The following is a 23,415-nucleotide window of genomic DNA, read 5'->3' as shown; positions in this document are numbered from 1 at the left end:
TTCGCCAACACAATTAAGTGTGCTCTGCTCAAGATCTTTAGCACATATAAAAAAATAAGTAAACGCTTGAGAGATTGCACTACAAAATGATATGAAATTTATGCAACAATATTTCATTTCCACGAATGATATAAATTGCCTTTCGCCTTTAAATTACCAATTCTTTAAATATATTAGAAAGAAGTTCTATCTTACACGCAGTGTGCCGCTGTTTACACGATCTCTATAAAAAAAAAAAAAAAAGAATTCAATTAATTGGACAGACAAGCTTGAAAAAGTTTTCGCTGCAATAAGCTCATGTAAGTAAATAAGTAAATAAGCCGGCATTATATTATATATATATATTTTTAGATCCGGACAGACTGAAAGGGAAACACATAGTTTCACATATTTTGCAAATACAGTCTTAAAGGGAATACGCGAGAATAAAATTCCTTCACTTTTCTTCTTTTTTTTTTTTATTTTATTTAAATCATTCATTTCAACCACGTTTACTGCTTCTTGTGCAAACAAACATGAATGAATCGTAAAAAATTGCTCGTTGAATACTTTCAATTTTATGCTTAACCCTCGAAACAACCATTATAGACGATAGCCTATGTTAGTAGATTCGTTATATGTTCGTAAAGGTGGAGAAAATAATCGATTTAATTATGTCTGTCGCATTGTCTATATGCTTGTCGATTGATTTCACGTTTAGCACTATGTCACTGTGTTAAAATTTGAAATAGAAATGAGAGAAAATTCTATTTAAAGTGTCATGCTCGTCCTTTTAAGATGAAGATATTGTGAGCCGTTTTCTCGCGTTCATTTACGAAACAAACTTTTCACGTCTTGTTTACTCAATCCTAGCGAATTTACGGTCCTTAATTTGCTGAATAACAGAAAAAGAAGAAGAAGAAGGCACTTTTCACATATGTTTAGACTTCTATTGAGGGATAAATTCAAAATTTTTGAATACTTTTTTGAAAACGGAATGACGACACAATAGGTCTTGAAAATTTCCTGTCCTCTACCTATAATACTAACAGAACTATCGGGAATCTTACCATAGAGAAATCATCAATAGTGTGAGGAGTTGTCTGGATGGATGGAGACTCAAGATTTAACAAGCAAGTCCGCGAGTTATTGAACAGGCTGGAAGTTAGAAGTAGTAGAGCATGTTCGTGCCCGACTTTATATTCGATTAATATCGGCTCTCTGTACATTAAAATTCATAGGCTTTTCGCCTATTGGATGGCAATCCAGCAAGCCAAGGTATAATCCGAATGCAAGAGTATGCCTAAAAAGTGAGATGTGTAATGGCGATAATTCTTATGGATTATAGATAGAATCTGCAGGTTCTACAAGTATCAGCGAGTGACGATCTCGAAAGAAAATCGTATGCAATAACGAATTAGCGTAGGCGTTTTAATTTATTACGACTTGTTAACGTGTAAGTGATGTTTGTCTCGAGAATGAAGAACTGAAGTCACAAACTCTGAGGATAGCCTTGTGCATTATGCTTAAGAAAGATCAAAGTGGAAGAAACAAAGAATCTAATCGCTCCAAACGCAAACTTTCATACACGGCATTCCAGCGTTGTTATAAGTCCTTTTCCCGCAACAAGGCATCTCATGTGGAATAAAAAACTTGCATTCATCACTTCAAACCAATGCGAATTAACTAACTTTGATATGATACTTTTAGCTAACCGTACAGAATATTTATGCCAATATTTCCTCTCAATTATAGGTTATAATATATTTGCGTAAGGTGATGGTGTTCTCACATCCATCTCTGCATTGGCTTTTCAGACAGCTTAAACTTTCGATTAGGCTAAGGATATAGACTACAGTTTGCAATCATTTTACTACTGGCTTGCGCTTATAAACCGAGACAGAGATATATATAGATAATGACAGAGAGATAGAGTGAGAGAGAGAGAGAGAGAGAGAGAGAGAGGAAGAGGAAAAGATTAGTTTTATCTTTTTGTATGAATTTGGATAGATGCAAGTACTCTATAAGCGCACGCACCGACGGACACAAGTAAAAAAACTCACAAATGTTACTAATTCAAAATACGTGTGCTTCATTGAGACCCCCTTGCGTCTGCCTAGATATTACAAATGTAAGCATATGTCAAGCAGATGCCATTCTTTGGTGATGATTGTCGAAAGATTTTGCAACTAAGAGCTGAGAGAAGGAAGAGAGCACACAAGCCACTAATAGTTTAGATTACCTAAACAGAGCAAGTGAAATTGGATATTACGTGGATGTTATTATAACCCGACGACTAGTCTCATTGAAACTTTAAGAATCGAATCATCGAACGGACTGACTATCAATGCTTTCACTTTCACTTTCAGTTTGGCTCAAATAGTCTATGTTCTATTTAAATAATTTAAAAAAATTCTTATTATATATTATTACTACTCTTATTATTTTTATTGTTGTTTATTATTATTCTTATTATTATCATTACGTTCTTATCATAGCTTGTATTATTGTTACTACTATTAAAAGCTGGTAAAATGAATTATTGAAGCCTAAGTGAAGAATTGAAATTTTCTTTTTCCTTAATACTGAACGGATTACAGATTTATTCCTCTTCTCACAACATTAGCGTGCATTAACATTTGTAATTTACAATACATACACTGACAAACCTAACATAGAATGATAGCAATGAAATAAATTTTAAAAACTAATTAGGTTCAAAAAAAATTTATTTATTTCTAAGACGTAATCTTTAAAGAAAATAAACATTGCGATTGTGACCCACATAACGGTCTAGGTATATGTACATATATAAACGTGACTCTACATATATATATATATATATATATATATATACATCTTTACTCTCCCAAGCACAGGGAGACCCTGTTAAATGCAGAAATCTTACGCGAAATTATTCTTAAAAAGATAATAACTTGAAATCAACAAAATATTTCTGAACTCAAGTCTTATGGCATAGAAACTTTTTTCCTTTTCTTTTATCATGGAGCGTGTTGCGTGTGCTTAATTTACAAATAGTTATGCCTTAAATCACTTAGGATAAACTTATGCACTACATTTGCGGATATGTCGAACAACCAGAAGGATTTGAGGTGAACGCACTTTTTTACGGTGCCGATGGATTCAGAATCACTTTCTGACTCGATCTAAGCTTGTCTGTCAATCTATCCGTCTTGTGTTCTGGTGCTCAATATATATAGGCCACAATTTTTAAGATATTTTGATGAATATTCTTACACGAAGGGTGGCGACCGCTACCAAAAATGATTCAAATGTGCCCACATTCTCAGATTTTAAGGCTTTAGGGAATTATTTCACGGATAAAATATTTATATCGTTATATTCTAAGCGATGAATATTAAAATAGCAAAAGGGGAGGCTATACTTGCTTTTAGGAGTGTCTTCGTCATCCATCAAATGTGGTTTTTGAAACTCAATCTGTGACATTTGACCTTTAATAATTGTCGGACACGACTAATTCGACTCAGATTCCTAGACTATCGAGAATACGTATACGGTGTATATGTAATGAAAAATATTATAATTCAAACGTTACACTGATATGATGGGCTAACAAATTTCTTCATCGCAGCTCCTCAATCTTCGATTAATTATATCCATTTCCGAACTTGAGTGCTGGACTTTAGCAAACGTTCACTTGTGTACTCCAATATTACGAACACCAATAACTGCGAGATATGCGAAAAGAGACACGTGAATAAAGCAAATCATACTCTCACGTTATATGTTCAGTTTCGGTTTCGAGAATTTCAACAAAATATTATATGAAAACGGAGCCTGACTGAAACGAGTTGAAACTTTATGCTGATCAAACATACGCTGGATACATAGAGTCTGTGTTTGAGTAAAGTTAAGGTAGTTGATAGACTTTGCATAGACTTTAAGATTAAATGTATAGAGTAAGAAAGTGTCAAGAGAGTTTCAAATAGACCTTGGGTCCAGCGCAGAGTTGCCATGCAGCATATGAAACAAGGGCAGTTAAATGACAATCGATGTGTCGGCGAACCGAGTATTAGTACTTTTTTTATTGTACATATTAAAAATTTTGAGAAATTCATAGGCTGTTGGTGGGATAGTTTCGAGATGTTTGGCTTTCACGTGAAACCACACTTACTTGGAAATATTTGAAAAAAAAAAAAAAATTTGAAAATTTGAATTCTCTGATTTGTTTTTCCTTTTTTTGGTTTTTGGTTTTTTTTTTTTTTTTTTTTGGTCTCTCCCTCTCTCTTTGCAACTTTTAAGAGTTAAGAGTCAGAATTTCCTGTTAATTAAAGACGTTACGTATTCACCGAAACACGTTTCGTAATCATTCATTCGGCTTAATATTTATTAGTCTCCACAATGTTTGAATTTAAACGAAACCTTATAACTAAACATGTTCGGTAAAGTTGACCGTAGTAAATAAAAATGATTAATTGAAAATGTTGAGAATATTCAATAATTTAAAGTAAATTTATGAATAATACTAACCAAAAAGCGTCAGCTGCACTTGCAGTTAAAATAACGTAAAATATTATTTAATAAGCCGATATATTGATAACTAATACAAGCATTAAATTTAACGATTTACAATTTACGACTCAAGTCATCTTTGTACCAACATGCAAGAAAACAACAACAATTAATAAATGAATTTCATTTCAATTTCTTATAGAAATAAATAAAAAGTATTATCGACTGACTGTTTTTGTGCCTAATTAAAGAAACTTTATTTATTTTTATTAAGCAAAACTATTAATTAGAAGGAATTCGTTTAAATATTATTCTAAGAAAACCTTACAGTTACGTGATTATTATCACTCAACTGCGCCCTAAATGTTTGTTCTCTTCTTAACAATCAGCAGTGTACACTTGGGATTTCGGTTAGCGTAAGATGTTCATCTGTCAGCAGCCGATCCAGCCCATTTTTACAATAAGTTTTAAATTGAACATAAGGAATATTTAAATCTAATTTTAAGTTAATATCTTTTTTGTTTATTAGAGATATTTCTTAATTAATTGCGACAGTATCGCGCCCCTTTCTCTTAGCGCGGTTTGCATTAGCCGACGGAAATAGTCTGTTTGTCGCCATCAAGAAAAGAAATTGGTTTGATAAATTTCAGATATGTACCTAAAGTTTTAGGACCGCGGGCGCTCCGTGAACGTCACCGTACACGAAGGAGAGCCATGTGGATAAATTGACTGAAAATTTTACCCTTATGAGGAATATATATACTACCTCACGAAATCATTTACCGTTGTTGGTGTTGAATAGACTGATCATCATATATCATCATATCATATGATGACATCTATCACTAAGAGATAAGTATATGTTAGGATCACACGTCGCAGAAAGACGTTGGCATATGATTATGATTCGTCATCATTATATTATGTAATCTTTGAACAAAGTAAAATTATGAATGAATTTTATAATGTCCGTCTATATTGTAAAGGGTTGTAATCTGGACAAAATTTTTATTTAACAGATTATAGCATGCGTTGGTCTCTTTAGAGCACGATTGAAAGTTTTAGTGTGTTCCCAAGCACATCCACCCAATACAGAAACGTATAATTTACAGACTAGAAGAAATATTGATTGAAAACTAATCGAAATATATTTTATGGTCAACGAAAACAACAACTTTTATAAAACAAGGTAACTACGAGTCAGCTAATTTTTAGGCAATTTGTATTGCTAACTGGCACAAACTGACCGCAAGATAAATATAACTTTTCTTATTATTCGCAATAAAGCTTAATACGATTAACGAATCGATCTTGATGTTGAATTAGTTAAAGTTAAGCTTTAAAAAAATCTGCATTTGCACTAGAGACCCTAGATTTCGAGAGATGAAATTTTCTTTTGAGCGATGGGCACATATGTTCTCCAACATGAGAAGCAAATTGAATTTAAAATAAGTTATTGATCCCATAGATAAACATAATCGTTTTTATGTAATTCGATAAAGTTTATAAAAATCGCTGAAAATCGTTGAAAAATGAATACAAACACAATTGGGAAAATTTCATTGAATAAAATTTTTACACTCAACATCGAGAAGAAAGAAGGTGTATTCGTTTTGTCAAAACGTTTTGAACGCTCGGAAGGAAATCTCTGATCAGCATCAACTAACGAATCGTTTTAAGTAGGCCTCTCTATCCGTCTGTCAAATGTCTAATGTCATTCTCTTAGCCGCGAAACGTAATGTATCGGTTTCACATTTAGCAGAAACACTGCAAGTTCTTGAAGGCAAATCTATGTTGACAATGGGTCAAATTGGTCCAGGGACACGACCCCAGTGCACTAAGTGAAATAAGAATACCATTCTTTTCAAAATCAAAAGAAAAAGATTTTTTCGCTAACTGTAACAATACAAATTTTTAATTTCCATTTAAAATGGCGGATAAAGCGGAAAGCGGTTCGGCCAGTGCCGAATATAATTTTCTTGTTTATTTCTTTTTCAACTTTGGCTTTAGATCGATATTAAAGTGACTTGAAATCACGTCAAAATAATTCGATCTAAGCAACGATTTTCCGAAAAGATAGACTGCGTTTTTACGCAAGGCTTCTCAGGTAAACGCTTGTATCAAGGCGTAAATTGGACGAGGCGGGTACCCAAGTCGCTGTCTGACGGGCAAAATAGGAAACCAGCTAATAATTCTCAATACAGTTGGGACGAAAAAAGAGCTGAACGGGCTGATTAAGTAGACAATAGGGTAATTGCTGATGAGACTACGGTATACTTTGAACCCATGTATACATACCCCAAATACAGTTTCGTGCATGCTGGCTTCCTAATCAATCGACGCCGAAAGTCGAGCGTAGCAAAATGATATACAAAAAAGTTATAGCAATAATGATGAGATTGTGTATATTAATTAATGTGTGGAAAAGAAAGAGAGAGAGGGAGAGAGAGAGACAATTGAAGTTATTTTCTTAAAAAATATTTTTTAAAAAAAAAAAGGAACAAACTTTTGTCATTTAACCTGTATATCTATTACTAGCAATTAAGAGCAGAAAATTTTTATCTCACCACGAAACCAAGGAAAGCTTATTGGATTACAACAAATCTATGTACACATAGGCAGAGGTGTATGATAAGGGGTCTTAACGGATATAGAAATTGCAGAAATGTAAAAGGGAAATGAAGTCGTCCATAGATAAGGTGAATAGAATAAGACCTAAAATGGCCTGTAAATATCACATATATATATATATATATATATATATACGCGATCAATGAAAGTTTTGTTTTATTTTTTTGATTGTAGTTAACATGAAACCAGATGTAAATGAAGAATTTCTAGAGTCACGTTTTATCTGTTGTGCCCACACACATTCAAATTAAACACTTAATTGCGACTGTAAGCATCGAAATTTTATATATATCAATGAAATATGTATGCATGTATATATATATATATATATATATATATCAACATAATGAAAAACCGCATAAAGAAATTTAAGTACAAGAAATAATAACAATAACATTGACAGCATACGCGAGAGATATGCTTACAATAATTGTCTTCAAATTGTTTCATACACAAACATATCGCGATATTATATTAAATTTCTTTTATATGTATACGCAACGTATGTAAATATAATATAAATGTTTACAAATGTATATTTTTCGTTATGCACACATCTGAAATGTTAAATGGGCAAATGGTCGCGTGTGTTTGTGTGTATGCGTGTTTGTGTGTGTGTAACAAATTACATTTTCGGCTTAATGATGAGTTTCATAAATTTCGCAAAACAGTCAATCGGTCTCATTTCAACCAAAAGGTTTAAAAAGAAAGTCTTTTAATTCTAAATTAAAAGTACAAAGTTTTTTCTGAAGTAATTTTGTTCATTTTTTAAATTGAAAAAAAAAAAAAAAAAAAAAAAAAAACCGTATAAAATCGTTTAAATTAAATATTGAGGCAAAATCAATGCAAAAAAATATCATAAAACTAAAAAGAAAAAAAAAAACGTTAAATATCTTTCCCTTTTTTTTTTTTTTGTTTTGTTTAATTAACACTTGCTTGAGAACACCTATCCTTATATGCATGTACAACTTTCATTTAACTACATTCGTATATTATGTTGTCAGTTATTCGTTTACATTTTTTTTTTTTTTCTATGCGTCGTGATTATTTGAATTTTCTTAAAAAATTTGCACAAATTTTCATGCGTTGATGGGCATGCAAGTGCATGATAACATCTGTGCTATGAAGGAAATATATTTACAAACAAATATTTTTAAACCCACCAATGCTGGTTGGGGGAGGGGGATGGGGGGGGGGGGGGGGTTACTTTCATTTTGTCAAAACGTTTGTAACACTCAATTGGAAGGTACGGCTCAGCATAAAATTCTAAACCGATTTAAACATGTCTGTCTCTCTCTTCATCTATCCACCTGTCTGGCCATCTGTATAACGTCTATGGAAAACATTTTCCTGCTCGCTAGGATTGACTTCAAATTGATATTGAAAATAGGCCAAATCGGCCAAAAGACATAGCCACCGTACTGTAATGTAATCTGAGTCCACCTCTGTTTTCAATAATGGAAATCAAACTCGTTTTTTGCGTGTTACTTGTACACTATAACAGATAAAACATTAAAAACTTGCACGTATATTTGTATGGATGGTTCTACAGAGCCTATACAAAAATCGAAATAATCGGCCAGATCTAAATATCGCGAACGGTGATGGGTACAAAATATTCGGTCGCGGCCGAATATAATTTTGTTAATTGTTTTCTTTAACACGTATATAATAATAATAATAATAATAATAATAATAATAATAATAATAATAATAACGAAATTTGAAGAGAGTTTATAATATTTTAAATAAATATATATATTTGCAAATTTATCCCTTTAAGAATGTATTTGCATTAAGAATATAAAGGTAATTGAAAAGTTCGCAGAGCAGATATGAGAAAACAATTTCTTTTGCTTTTTCATAAATTCATCCTTAAGATAAGAATAAGATCTCAGTCGGTTTTTCAACGCATTTATTCTATGTTGAAAGCAACCCATCCTCAGCTCAGTTAAAATGGCTTTTAATAATGCTACCTAACTTTTGCTATTGCAATTGTAACCCTCTGACATGATAGATGCATCACTTCATTAAACAAGTGTTCTTACAACTTATGATAATCAATTAACATAATATTTGTTAGATTTCAAAAAGCAAATGCAAACGTTCTTAAACATGTTCGCCGGCTTACATGCTGCTTGGCCGCAACTTGCTTTGCTCGGATGCAATGCCGGATCAGATATGATTAACAGTAATCGCATTTGTTATTGCAAAATCGCTCTGAAAATCTAGTTGTACTCCAATTTCTCTTTGATCAGATTTTCCCAAACATTTTACATAAACTCTTGTCAATATATGAGTACATGTTTTTCTAATACGATATAATGATTTTAGCAAAAACATTCACTCATTCGTTTACTATAATTAATAGCTTAAATCTAACTACAATTCTTCTTCGACTGATGATTACATCAATCGGCAAAAGAAATGTATGAAAGCAGCTGATAAAAACGATCATATGTTTTAATGAAATGAAATAAAAAAAAAATGCATTCACGACCGGCAATAAAGTCCATCGCAACAATCCAACTAACTAACCATTAGCGAAATATGCATTTAGGAAAGGTGAATAATTTAACTTTCGGTTAAGAGTGCTAGTTAAAAAATGAGTTTACTAATAAACTTTCTAATAAAATTAATATATTGAAAATTGGACTTAATCGTTCGTTTAAGAGCTACACTTGACGGATGTCCCGCAATTGTGGTCGTCGTGCTTATTCTGCACATACAGTCACGTGTATGGGGGCATATGCAATTCTCCAATGCAATTTCCGTTACCTTCTAAACGCTTTGTAATATTTCAATATTTTCCAGAAGGAATAACATTGAGGACTATCTCGCTCAAATCCAAAGCCATTCGAAATTCATATTTAACCAAAAACAGGTATTGCTTTCAATCAAAATTGAAATCTTTAATAATACATGTTTGGCGGGCTGTTTTGTAAGTGACTGATTGTCTGTTTAACTGTGCTTAAGCTCCTTGCTAACACTTGCAAAGCAATAAAAATATTCTTGAAGAAAATTTGTGAATTGACATTAAAATCAATTTCGCGAATAAAATAAAAGAGACATATGTGAATATAGAAATCAAAAAAGTTTGAAAAGAACGTAAACACTATTTTGCTTAAAAAAAAGAAATAGCTACAAAGCTATCCTTTTTTGATCTGGCAGAAGAGGAGCAAACTTGGGCTCTAAGAATTGCTTTTTTTTTTCCTTTTGCAAACTTTAATCGAACTTCTTTGCGAGCGTAAAAGCCAAACGCGCACTGGTGAACGTGAGCGAGAATATTTATTATTCAGCCAAATACGAATACAGGCATGTCTTTCTACCCAAGGAGTTGCTAAACCGAATGCCAAGAACTCATCTAATGTCTGAGACGCAATGGCGTTCCATAGGTGTACAACAATCGCGTGGTTGGATTCATTATATGATTCACTACCCGGAACCACACATATTGCTATTTCGACGTCCTATACAACAACAGTAAACGCAACATATTTAATATCAAAAATATCAATTATATGTTCAGATCAGGAGAAGTGCAAAAAGAACTCCTTTTTATTCATCAAAGCAAGCCAAGGCAAATGTAGATTGCAGAGCGCATTTTTTTCCTTTTATTTATTTATTTTTATATATATATATCAGCAGCTCACAATTGGTTGAGGAAGCTACATCAAGGGGTTGCTATTCCAATTTATATGTAGTTTGTTTCCCTTTTTTCAATTGTACGCGATATGCTATATATATATTCAGAGTGATTTATTTTTTCGGATCATATTTTCATTTGCGGTTCTGCTTGTTAATGCATTTCTTCAATTTTCTCTCCTTTAATGAGTTGGATCTTGTTATTAACGATCCTTGCATTCTGTCGATTGTATACTTTAGTCCTTCTGTGTTTTTTCCATGACTCCCTGTATATGTTGGTGCTAATGGATCTGATCATCTTATTGCCTATAAGTATTTTTTATGGCTTTTTTTTTTATATAGAAAATTAAGAATTTGTCGTATTTTTTATAATTTAAAAATTACACGTGATAGATAGATAGATAGTTTGTGAAAACATCGCGAAAAGCAAAACAACAAACTTATATTTAATGCAAGCAAAAGTTAATGTTAAATATTTCTTGAGTTTTCCCATTGAAATAAAACACGCCGATCGCACCAGGCATGACTACAACGTTTCCGATAGTCGACATGCTTAACTAAGCTATATGCTAAGCATTTAGTTTGGCAGTGAAGATGCTTTAGGGACCACAGTTACGTGGTAATACAGTGGAAAATAAGAGAAAAATCAAATTGGACTTTGATCGATCTTCTTTTTTTACTCATCATTAACTTGAGAATGTCCAGTTAATTATGATTATTTTAGCATACATATATATTTTCGGTAACGGATAAAAATTTATATGTGTACGCTTAATATTTGATTTCACAAAGAAAAAAAAAAAAATGCATTTAATTGTAGTCTACGCCACTTGTGATGGAAGGGCATATGAAATTTGTGCAGATGTATATGGCAACCAGAATCACTTGAGGTAGACGCTTACGTTTTTATTGCACCGATCAATTCAGCATCGCTTTCAGAATAACTTTCTGATTGCATCTCAATTTTGATGTCCAGCCTGTCAGTCGCAATTTTTGCGATATTTTAATGCAATTTAGTATAAAGATGTGTTTTTTTGGCCCAGGGAAAATGTTGCAGGCACGCAGATATCATTTAATTTGTAAGAATGTGTTACGATCTCTCTGTGGAGCCTTTCAGCGACGTTAAGCATTCGATATAAGCAACAGGAGCTCTGTGTAGCGTGCTTATAAATTAACACAACTTATACAAATTCCAAAAAGTTGATCAAGTTTCTTAATCAACATTTATCATAATCACGATTACAGGACGAGAATTATCGTTCCGTTACTCATTGCTGAAAAACTGTCTGTAATTCTTATAATTTTAAAATGTGCTAAATATTGCGCTTAGAGAATAGTTTCTCAAAAGTGAAATAAAAACATTGTAAGCTTTTTCGATTATTATTTCAGTATTCAATTGTTGAGTGTGAATAAAAGTTTTTATTGAAAAGAAATTGATGTTAATTGAAAATTGATTTCATTATGACTATTAACGCAATTTCAATATATATCGTATATCATATATCATATAGGAAACAATTTCAATTGACTTGTGTAAGCGAGAAGAGAAGAAGGAAGAAGGAAAAAGTCAATTACAAGATGAGAACTCGAAAGCAAAGCAAATTTCCAACAATTTCCAAAAATGTTGCCAAATTACAAGATTTCAATACATATAGACATATATTTATGTGCAGACATCAGTCATCAAGTATGGAATTTGTAGCAAAAAATTGCGTGAAATCGACTTGTGGAAATATTTCACCGACAGATGAAGCATCATCTTATGAGCTTCCAAAGTTTCGTTTGACGAAGCAGCAATTCATCGTAACATTCGAATCAGTAATTCTATCGGGAAAATATGGCCTCCTGGAAGTGGTCCTCCTTTTGCTTTGGAGAGGTCGTTCGATCATTTCTCTTGGCTTTCCGCAAACCCCGGATAAAAAAGTGTATGTGTTTTATGTGATCCGGGAAATGAAAAAATCCCCAAAAAAATAATTCACCAAAACAATTTTGTTTTGAAAAACATGATCTTGGTCATATGAATATCACGCATTGAATGTACCTGAAAATCTCCTAATTATACCCTACCCAGCATATATTAATATTAAACGGACGTGTATAATGCACGAATAGCTAGCTCCAAAAAAATCAATTCGCAATCATTTTTGGGTCCTTTAAAAATTTTTCTGTCTGTCTATCCATACGTCCGCCTTACGTGCGTTCATGTATACTTACGTTCAATCTAGAGATTGTAATTTTTAGAATATTCTCACAAAATTTCCTACAATGAGGTGTTTTCTTTCAAGGAAAAAACTTATTGAAAATGAATAACGATCGAATCACTTCTACTTCTATTCCATTATATGAAAAAAATTTGCATAATTAAAAATTTATCAACAAAGATAGCTTAATAGCAGTATATTGATATATTAGTTTGGGGAAAAAGAAATCCATTATTTTTATATGAACTTCAAGACTTTATTTAACATGCTTCGGATTGTCCGATTTGGGTCAAATATGCACCGTTTTGTTGTATGATTTGTTGCCATTTTAAAGGTAACTTCAAAATGCCTCTCTCATAGAAATCCTGGTCTCTATTTGCAAAAAACTCTAGTAGTCGATTTTCACAATCCTCCCTAGATTCCAATTTTTTATCATTAAAGAAATTTTGCAATGCAAGAAAAAGATGATAATCGCTTGGTGCCAAGTCCGGACGGTATGGCGGATGCATTAAAACTTCTCAACCAAGCACCCGAACTTTCTGGCGAGTCACTGTAGATGTGTGTGGCCTAGCGTTGTCCTGGTGGAACACGACCCCTCTCCTGTTGGCCAATTCTGGCCGTTTCTGGTCAGTCGCTATCTTCAAACGGTCCAGTTGTTGACAGTAGAGATCAGAATTTAGCGTTTGGCGATATGGAAGCAACTCATAATAAATAATCCCCTTCCAGTCCCATCAAATGCATAGCAAAACCTTCCTCGCCGTTTGAGGTGCTTCACCGCTCTTTGACCACGATCGTTTTCGCACAGGGTTATCGTATGTGATCCACTTCTCATCTCCAGTCACCATCCGTTTAAGAAATGGGTCTATCTGATTCCGTTAGGCCAAGGCTTCACAGATGGAAATTCGATCCATCATGTTTTTTTCTGTTAATTGGTGTGGCACCCAAACATCGAGCTTCTTTTTGAATCCAGCTTTGTGTAAATGCTTTAAAACTGTTTTATGGTCGATTTTTAGCTCCTGGGCGATGTTACGACTGCTAACATGCCGGTCAACTTCGATCATTTCTCCGATTTTATCGACATTTTCGACGACCGGCCTACCTGTGCGAGGTGCGTCTTTAACATCAAAAATTCCTGAACGGAAACCAAGATTGCACATAATTGGCTGTTACAGTATCGGAACCATAAACACCATTCACAATTTTAGCCGCCTGGCTTGCATTTTCGCCTTTGTCAAAGAAAAACTGTAAAATGTACCGAATTTTCTCTTTGTTCACTTCCATTTTTGACACGCTGTAACTCACAACTGAATGCACCAAACAAAAAAGAGCAAGCGAATTTTTTTTACTGCGAAATATCACCTTTCCAACGAGCATAAATCGGAAATTGTTTGATCGATACTTTACGAGAAATTTATCAGTGCAGTCATCTACCGAAAAAATAATGGATTTCTTTTTCCCCAAACTAATATTAAAGTGATGTAAAAAAATTGGATCAGATGGGCCAACTCTTTCCTCGCGCATGTAACTAACTAACCGTTCCTGCGAAGAATATGTGCAGAGAAGATGTAGTTTCCAATATTTTATGAGAAATGATGAAAATTTGATATAAAAATGAATTCTACACTATCCGCAAAATATAAGTCAATTTTTTTGGGACATGGCTCCAATAAAGTTGCCCGCGAAAAATAAACCTTTGTATGGAAAAGACCTAAAGTAAGGCATACTTTTGAATATTGCGTTTGGCAAAGTGATGTAGGGTATTTAATTATCGACGTTCCTTGACTTTTTCCTTGTTTCCTTGTTTTCTTTTCTTGCCAGATGTCGTCGCAATGAAAATTTATTATATCACTTCTTCCTATTACTCTTAAAAAACTCTTCCTTTTTTGTAGCTAAAGAAAACCCTGCTTACTCTGAAAACAAAAATTGAGAAAGAACAATGAGAATAATAAAATAAACCGACTCCCCTATTAGCGATATACAAGGAAGTGTCCGGTATAGTGTCTCAACTTATATAAAATATCACAGTTTTTAGCAAACGCATCGTCTTCACATTAAACGCATTTAATTTCTAGCTTAGAATAACTTATATATATATATATATATAATAACTTATATATATATATATATATGCGACCGCAATCTGTAAACAAATCCTTAGTCACATGTTCTACGGTAGACTTTCTCACTTTACGTTGGCATGTGATTATGACAACAACAGCAAAAAATGAATCAAAAAACAGCAACAGAAAAAATAATAATAAAATAAACAAATAAATCTATATTTAAATAAAACACGAGATAACTTGAATAATTATACAAAATAAAAACTTGTAAACACAGTCAGACAAACATTCACTTAAATACCTTCGACGATCCTCACAACGCCAACAATAATAATTTCAGCGATGAAAAAAAAAAAGAAAAAACAATTCAACCACGCCTGAGTGTCAGAAGAAACCGTCGTTATCATATTGCAAAACCAACAACAACTAAGATAATAAAAACTACTCTTATCACAACAAGTCTGATTTAATCTAGTTTAAATTCATTAAAGGATTGAAGAAAACATTATCACAGCGGCGACAAGTGGGAAGGCTTCACGTTCGATTCGCAACGACTGCTTGTGTACTATTCAATCAATACCTCGATTAGTCCTTCTCTTAATGAATTTCACTTATTAGTTCGCCGAGGAAAATTTTGATTTTGATTTACCCCTTTCGTATACATTATATAATATCTTGCTTTCATTTTAATGCTAACTAATTCTATTAAGAGTCAATATTTTGCAGATCAATGAAATATAATAAAACTTTTTTTGATTGTTTTCCCCACTAATCGAAGATTGTAGTTGTGAAATTAGAGCAGAAAAAAAAAGTAAAATTAAAATATCTTCACGAAATCGTTATCGAAAGGAGTTACAACATTAACTATTTCGTTAGACTGCTAATAACGTGTAAACCGAAGCGTCCATAAAAGTTGTATGAAAAATACGAAATTGTGAAATAAATTTCGATCTCAATACCCGACCGTATTCTCTCAGGCTGTCCATCCAAACTGACTTTCTACGATTGCTTTTACCTTTAAAAAAGTGGAAAGAAATGTATAATGCCATAGTCAAGTGAGGCCGGTCATTAAATATTTAAAACCAATATCCCCTTTTTCAAATAATAGTGTGAAATAGTGTAATGCGATCCAATCCACTTGAAACATAATTTTTTATCCAAACTGCATCTGAGCGTAGCGAAAATTGAGACTTGCACGGTGGGGACAAAAATTTTCATAGACAGTTAGACAGACGTGGTTGCATCGGCTTGGGAGATTATTCCGAACTCTGAGTTTCTGAATAATTCCGGACTCATCTTAAGGCGCTATAGTCCTGTAGGTTTTTCAAAAAACCCAATATTATATTCACACTCAAACCACGTTTGCAACACCCAGATAAAAAGGAAGCTTCAGAATACCCTTCGGAGTGTATGAATACATTCCTGTGTATAGATTACGACAAGTAATTGGATAGCATTATTACGGCTACTTGGAACTTCACATCTCGCGTCTTTGTCACATTACAGTTCTTTAACGCTCGTAGAATTTTCATACCTTTTACTAAAACTTTTACCATATGCTTACGATAACATTTTAAAGGCATGTCAGACTTCCGATCATTAAATTAATAAATATTATCTATTAAGGAAAGATGGGCTTTTTGTTTTGGTCGAACATTGGAATTTTTCCCCTGCATCATGCTTCTTCAGTTACATGCGCGTACAAAGAGACTAAATAACTTTTATTCTTTATTCGTTGTTCATTAATTATAAATTAACAAAGTATGAATTTAAAGGCTGCTGGATAATATTGATCATATCCTCCCGCTTGTATTGAAAACTCTAGCGCACTTGAGACTTGAACACGCGATCATAAAGTTGTTAGTGCCGCAATCCTTTGCCTACTCGCCTACTTATATATTTAGTTACTTTTTGTTTAATTAAAATTTTTACTAGTTACACAGCTTGCCGCAGAGCCCTTGCGTTGAGACCGCGTCGCGGTATCGCTATTTTATAATATATTCTATATATTATATAATTTTCCTTTTCGATTGCATACACTTTTGCATATACTTGCATATACTTTTCCAAATATTGTCACTCTATTATCCATTTCGCATTCGAAACAAAATTGGCCATTAGGTCTTTTAAGCTCCTTTTGCTTTTTATATATATTTATCCACAATGCACAAACTCGATGTAAACTCGCGCCATAGATTGTGTAGGGAATCAAAGGTACATATGACGTCATGATTATGAACATTGTTCTTTGAAGTATTAGTGAGATCTGATTTTGCTTGACTTATTAAGGATTAAAAGAATTAAATTACTTTCTACACTTCGCTCATCACTTTCTATTTATCTTGATCCTCCTGAGGATAAAAATTTCTCTTGTGTCCATCATTATAGACCCCACGAATAAATCACGAGTTAACGAGTAACGATGAATGATATTAATGCATTCATTAACAAAGCGCAGAACGAGTATTACAACAACAATATTTACCAGTTAAAAATATTAACACTTTGAATAAAGGATAAATTCCCTCCTATATATTTATTTAACCTTCGTAAGCTAAAAAGTGCCTCAAAGTCCCTCTTGAAATATATTGCCTTGATTAGTGTAAGGTCCTGAGTAAACATACTCATTTTCATTTACTTGCCTGTAATTAATATTTTCTAGCTCGCGAGAGTCTGTCTTTTTAACAGAATAAAGACAGAATAAGTCGAATTATTTGTCCTCTATTTTCTTAAGGGTACAACAGTCTCGACAGCAAGGAACTATCCTCAGGATAATTCCTTTTTTCAATCATGCGATTTCGATATTGAATTTTTCGCAAGCTTTTCTTTCATTCCACTGTCTTCAGATATTCCCAATCTAGGTTTTATGTTTATTTGCTTGCTCGAATAATGTAAAAGCCAGACATGAAAGTGATAAGCAAAATAAATGGAAGAGGTACAAGCCGCCAAAAGTTTGAAAGAAAAATTTATACCTTAGCCTATCTATCTAGGCCCGATTCCGCAGATTTCCAACGTGGACTTAAACCTAATACTATACCTGGTTTGTAAAAAATTCCTTATCGGTTGTGCTCAGAGATAACGATGCTCGTATATGAGCATTTGTCAAAGAGTGATATTTATGGCATACATTGAGCTGCATTCTTATCATCTATGAAAGCAAATCTACAGGCAATAGTGCCATACATGCTCGTATTAATGGAAATGAAAGAATTCTTGTCTAACTGTGCCTAAGCATTTGCACCATATATTGCTTTTCTCTATTTACTCAAAAAGTAAAAAAGCAGCAGACAGCCAAGGTATTCTTGCAAAATTTTCAAGTAAACATACTGGAAACATTATAGCATGTAAAATTTATACTCGGCCATTTAAGTGGCGACCCCAGTATTGACAACATTGAAGAAAACGGAAACATATTTGAGAATTGTCAGCAATAACTGGAGGAAGATGATACTTAACGGTAAAATATGATCCAACTAAATATGATCCATCCAACTATCGATGCTCATTAATGTGACATGAAAAGGATGCAACAGTCAGGAAAACCAGCGCCATAGGCACAGAGAAAGCTGCCAAGTTAGCGAGCGGAAGGCTGCTCGAAGATATAATGGGAATTCTTGATTGCATTGTATTGTCATGGCTCATAAAAAGGGATATATTTTGAAAATGGAAAATGTTAAAGACCACACCACGGTTTAGTGGAAACGAGATGTCAACACAATAAGTAAAATCAGATTCCAATGTCCTCTATATGGTAGAATCCGGGACATATGACGTATTACGAATTACTGTAACACAACGATAAACTCAATACACAAGACTATCAACCATAACTGATGACAACGGGCTGGATACTCGAGCAAAATTGCTGCAATATAAATGAGTTGTTGGGAGACCCGTGCAGGAAACTTTTGAAAACGAAATTGACTGTTTAATTGTATGGTATAAAAACTAAGCAAACTTTACGATAGTGTTGAGAACATGTGTAATGCTATGTATGTAAATGAAACCACCCTATTTCATGACTATAACGTAAGGGACACAATATTATTTGCTGACCCAAATACGTCATCGTATTTCGTTAAAATAAATTGTTATGAACATAAACCACATCCAGGCGCACCGTACGTATTCAACATGCTATAAAATACTCTTTAGATACCCTACACCGCTTGCGGTATAAATTATATTGGGATTGTGCCGATGTATATAACACCGAGGAGGACTGAAAATAGATCCACATTTTATTATAACGACCAATTCAGAATCATTTGTTTGCATACACGTCGATTCGTCTGTCTATCTGACTGATGTTCATCTACATATTTTTGCGTTAAACCTAAAGTAATTACTTGGCGAAAATCGTTGAGTAAAAGAATCCCGACATGCTAAAGTTTGAACTAAACACGGCAAATTTTTCAAGCCCCTCCCTTATAATTGGCCCTAAACGAGGAGTTAATTTTCGTACGGCAAAAAGATTCATTTTTTTATTATTTCGTGATGAAAACTAGTCCATAATAGCAGTTTAACGCGATAATTAGCTACACAAAATTTGGCCACAAGTTGCCCTGTTTTTTGAATCTTCCCCCATACATATATGTATATACGAGTACTCACGGAAAGTACGCCTTTGCAGGAGAAAAAAAACCGAATTTTTACTGCTTTATGATGAAAATAGATGAAGAATAGCAAGCTCTTTGATAAGCGGATTAATTTTGCCAAGTTCGAGTCAAATCACTTCACGTCTTCTACCGCGTAAAAGTTCTCAAAGTGAAAAAAACTTTTGATTTCTATTTTGTAATGCTGGAAAATAATTGTAAATCTTTTTAAAGTTTCTTAAATATAAGTATTTTTACATCACATCCCTCTTGTAGTTGTAAACGATGTGCTTGTTATACATACGAAAATTTGAATTCAAGAGTAATTTCATCATACTAGTATAAGATATGCATTCGATTCTTAAACATCCACCATATCATTTGATTTTGCTTTCACAAACTACTATCTTCTCCCTTAAACAACCTACAAGTTTTTCGGGAGCTTTTCAACAAAATTTATTTTATCTGATGTTCGTTCTTTGGTGAAAAATGGTAATCACTGCGTTTGTAAGATTCTAATGCGATTGTTTTTAAAACTAAATTGAAAAAAATAAACGCATTAATAAGCACGAAGGAATTTGGAAAATGAAGGCGAAAAGCCGCCAAAGAACGAGATCGTAGTGATTTCTTTCAAAAAGTTTGCAACACCCGGAAGGGAGCTTTAGAGACCTTGTAATTTATGAATAATCTTGAATCGTTCTAAGCATGTCTGTCTCTCCGTCCGTGCACGTAATGACCGTGGAAAAAATTCTCCTGGTCACAAAATCCAAGCATAAAGATTGCACATCGATTGATGTTGAATATGGATCCAATCGATCAATACGAGATGAGAACATTTCCGCTTTCAAAAGGAAAAACATTGAATTGTTTGCCAATTAGAATCAGAAAATGTAACAGATAGATACACCACGTATATAATGAATGAGAATGATCTTGCGGTGAGTGAAAAACAAGAAATTGGAAACCATCGACCAAACCCATGAAATATTATCGAATGTCGAAATTTCCTTCTGTTTTGTTTTCTTGTGTGTTAATAAATATATATATATTTGACTAAAGCCGAATACAGAATTTGCCATAATAATTCCATAGTACTTGGAACTTAAAGCCATTTAAGACATCGAAATCATAAAGCTACCGATTTACCCATTAAAGTTCACAATTAGCACACAATCTATCTAAAATGTCAATATTTAAAGGTTCACTTTCGTAACTTACTCAATACGTTTCAATTATTTCGAATGTTTGCCTTCATGTATGAGAGAACTTTTCGCTTCACCTAATATTTAGTTTTCTTTCTTACTTGTCTTCCTTTTTCTTTTTTTTTTTTTTTTTTTTTTTAGTTAGTTACCTTCATTTCATTTTCATTACAAATATATGCAAAATATATAATAAAAAAAAAATATAAAAAGCCATTTATTTGTTTACATATTCGTATTTACGTTGTAATATAAAAGAAATAACAAACAAAAATTGCGAATCAATAAGCATTACAAGCTTACAATTACAATACAATACAAGCGAATAAAAACAATGCGTTTCAGCTTACCTGGAGATTTATTAATTTCAGCCAATTTCGTTGTTTCAAGGTAAATGTATTTAGAATAATTAGTTGTGTTTCTCTTCGATTTCTGTTTCAAAATTCTATTTATTTACACATATATTGATTTATTTATTATTTTCAAGCTTATTAAGACACAATTTAGCATAAATAGTTTTTAAAATCTATCGCTATATAAAATATTGCACGTTGTTAGTCGTTCTTTAATTTCAGATGAAATGCTTTAGTTACAAACGAAATGCTCCGATTACAACTGCTGTTTGCGATTTCATAAACAGTTGGGTTTTTTTGCGTCTATTTCCATAATGATGATATATTTTTCCCACAATAATCAAATGGGGAAAAACGTTACGTTGAGTAATTAGTTATGACCAAATGATGAAATTATGACAGATTGACTGAGGTCAAAGGTATAGGCGACATGTGGACAACAGTTTTGAAAAGTGATAAAGTTATACCGTATAATTTTTAATTAACGGCGACCCGTATACATCCTATCAAAAGGTGGCACCTTGAACTCTCACTGATTTTTCCCAAAAACGGCTGATATGCATCACGGAATAGTTCGCTAAACCCCCGCAGCCTCTAACTGCTACTCTTTGATCCCATCCATGTAAATTAAATACATTCTCGTGATGGCATTGTCGTCAACTGCGTTCTACCTAATAAATTTTCCTTCCCAATCCTGAAGTATCAAAGTACGAGATTTACTCCACAGAGATTCAATAAATTACATATTTTTCGTTAGCCTCAATTTAAACACAAAGTTTGATGCGAAATTTGAAATATATTGCAAACGATAATGAAATCTAGCTTAGAAAAATTGATCAAAACAAATTAAATCATAAATTAAAATATGGCAGATCGGAAAGAAAATGAAAATCGAAAGCCTCTATGAAAAGACTTTGTTCAACGCGTCATATGTATTATAAAAAAAAAAAAAAATTTTCATTATTATTACAAAAAAAAAAAGTAAATAATTTCATTATAAAATATGCCTGACAATTAGTCCACTTTTTGTATACTTTTCATGTACAGTATGGTTCTTCAAAATCATAATACCATTGCGGCTCTTACTATAAATTCCACAAACACTGTTAATAACACTAGCAGGGGCAGCACTCTCATCACTGGCTTATCATCAACGATGTCAACCAATAGAATGAATCATCAGAGACCAGTGGTTGATTTATTGGTTGCGATCATAGCCGTGCCCGTATTAATATTATGTGCCCTACAATTGGAGAAGAATCTTCACGATATGGCCAATAGTCCAGAAAGTAGATGGCTTGTCTTCGCCTTAGGCATTGGCATGTTAATAGTGAGTGTCATCATATGCGGCTATGTAACGCATCGTATGGGTGTTTGTATTTGGGCAGGACCCATAGATGAGACAGCAAGTCATCGTTCAAGTCATGGACGTAATATGCGACACGTAAGCTATACCCTACAATATATGATATACGAAATTATATTATTATTTTTTTTTCTCTTCTTCTTCTTTTTGTTGTGCTTCTTTTTTTTTTTATTATTATCAACAGATAAATTCCCAAAATGATATTTTGCGTATTGTGGACAGTTTGCCGCCGAGCTATGATAGTGTAGTTAAATTCGATATACCACCACCGCCTTACGACTGTTTAATGATTGATATTGAACAAAGCAAAGATCAATCAGAATCCACGCAAAAACCTTCAGTCTCTTCCAATAGTCTACCTACCACTCTGCATATTTAAAAAAAAAAAAAAAAAAAAAAAACAATTCTCCAAAGCTGCTCATAGGAGAGAGATTCTAAAGATATTGAAATAATTTTGTCTAACAAAATGTTTCATTAGTGCGTGTGTGTTTTAATGAAAAATCTGCATTTACGTACAAAGATAAATGATGAAAGAATTCTTTACACTATTATTATTATTCATCAATGAGTTCTACATACACACCAATGTAAAAGCTCTTTATTCGCGGGGTACATGTGCCGCGAATACAGAAACCGTGAATACGGAATGTTAATTTATATGGGAGTACACAGGGAATACGTTCCCAGGTGACAAAATAAAAAAAAATCAAACATATATAAAAATATACTTTATTCATTGAGTGATACGGTTGCTTTCATTCGGTTTGTTTACATTCTCAAAAACACCGATCGCGGAAATTTATAGCCGCGAATATAGGAATTGGGTCGCATTTTTTTAATCCGCGAATAAGAAGCTTTTACTGTATATATATATATATATATATATGTT

General features: G+C 33.1%; 3 protein-coding genes across 6 annotated transcripts in view; 2 read left to right on the top strand and 1 right to left on the bottom strand.

Annotated features, from left to right (window-relative positions):
* LOC119637316 overlaps nt 1-22,188 on the bottom strand; it is an 88,702-nt gene extending 66,514 nt beyond the window's left edge. Inside the window, exon 1 of the mRNA XM_038033263.1 lies at nt 21,158-22,188. The gene's annotated coding sequence lies outside the window, so the exon portion shown is untranslated. The remainder of the gene's footprint in view (nt 1-21,157) is intronic.
* On the top strand, nt 7-23,361 carry LOC119637317. 4 transcript variants are annotated; one of them, XM_038033267.1, is made up of 5 exons: nt 7-299; nt 7,012-7,172; nt 7,279-7,371; nt 22,208-22,604; nt 22,711-23,361. In XM_038033267.1, exons 4-5 carry the CDS (start codon nt 22,209-22,211, stop codon nt 22,903-22,905), a joined length of 591 nt encoding a protein of 196 aa, XP_037889195.1. In that variant the 5' UTR covers nt 7-299; nt 7,012-7,172; nt 7,279-7,371; nt 22,208; the 3' UTR covers nt 22,906-23,361. The 4 variants fall into 4 exon arrangements, with proteins under 4 accessions (XP_037889195.1, XP_037889196.1, XP_037889193.1 ...); XM_038033268.1 differs by lacking the exon at nt 7,279-7,371; XM_038033265.1 differs by lacking the exons at nt 7,012-7,172; nt 7,279-7,371.
* On the top strand, nt 9,220-11,027 carry LOC119637424 (cyclin-dependent kinases regulatory subunit-like). Its single transcript, XM_038033445.1, has 2 exons — nt 9,220-9,295; nt 10,359-11,027. Exons 1-2 carry the CDS (start codon nt 9,220-9,222, stop codon nt 10,589-10,591), a joined length of 309 nt encoding a protein of 102 aa, XP_037889373.1. The 3' UTR covers nt 10,592-11,027.
* Nucleotides 23,362-23,415: the final 54 nt, after the last annotated feature.

This window comes from Glossina fuscipes, unplaced genomic scaffold, assembly GCF_014805625.2.
Source record: "Glossina fuscipes isolate IAEA_lab_2018 unplaced genomic scaffold, Yale_Gfus_2 59, whole genome shotgun sequence".
Classification (NCBI taxonomy): Eukaryota; Metazoa; Arthropoda; class Insecta; order Diptera; family Glossinidae; genus Glossina; species Glossina fuscipes.
This window is presented reverse-complemented; position numbering and strand designations above follow the sequence as displayed.

Coding starts and splice junctions, on each gene's coding strand:
- LOC119637317 (XM_038033264.1), top strand. CDS start 21,142: ATGCGTTTCAGCTTACCTGGAGATTTATTAATTTCAGCCAATTTCGTT. Junction 21,198..22,207: donor GCCAATTTCGTTGTTTCAAG/GTAAATGTATTT, acceptor TTTCATGTACAG/TATGGTTCTTCAAAATCATA. Junction 22,605..22,710: donor ATGGACGTAATATGCGACAC/GTAAGCTATACC, acceptor TATTATCAACAG/ATAAATTCCCAAAATGATAT.
- LOC119637424 (XM_038033445.1), top strand. CDS start 9,220: ATGTTCGCCGGCTTACATGCTGCTTGGCCGCAACTTGCTTTGCTCGGA. Junction 9,296..10,358: donor CGGATCAGATATGATTAACA/GTAATCGCATTT, acceptor CGAGCGTAAAAG/CCAAACGCGCACTGGTGAAC.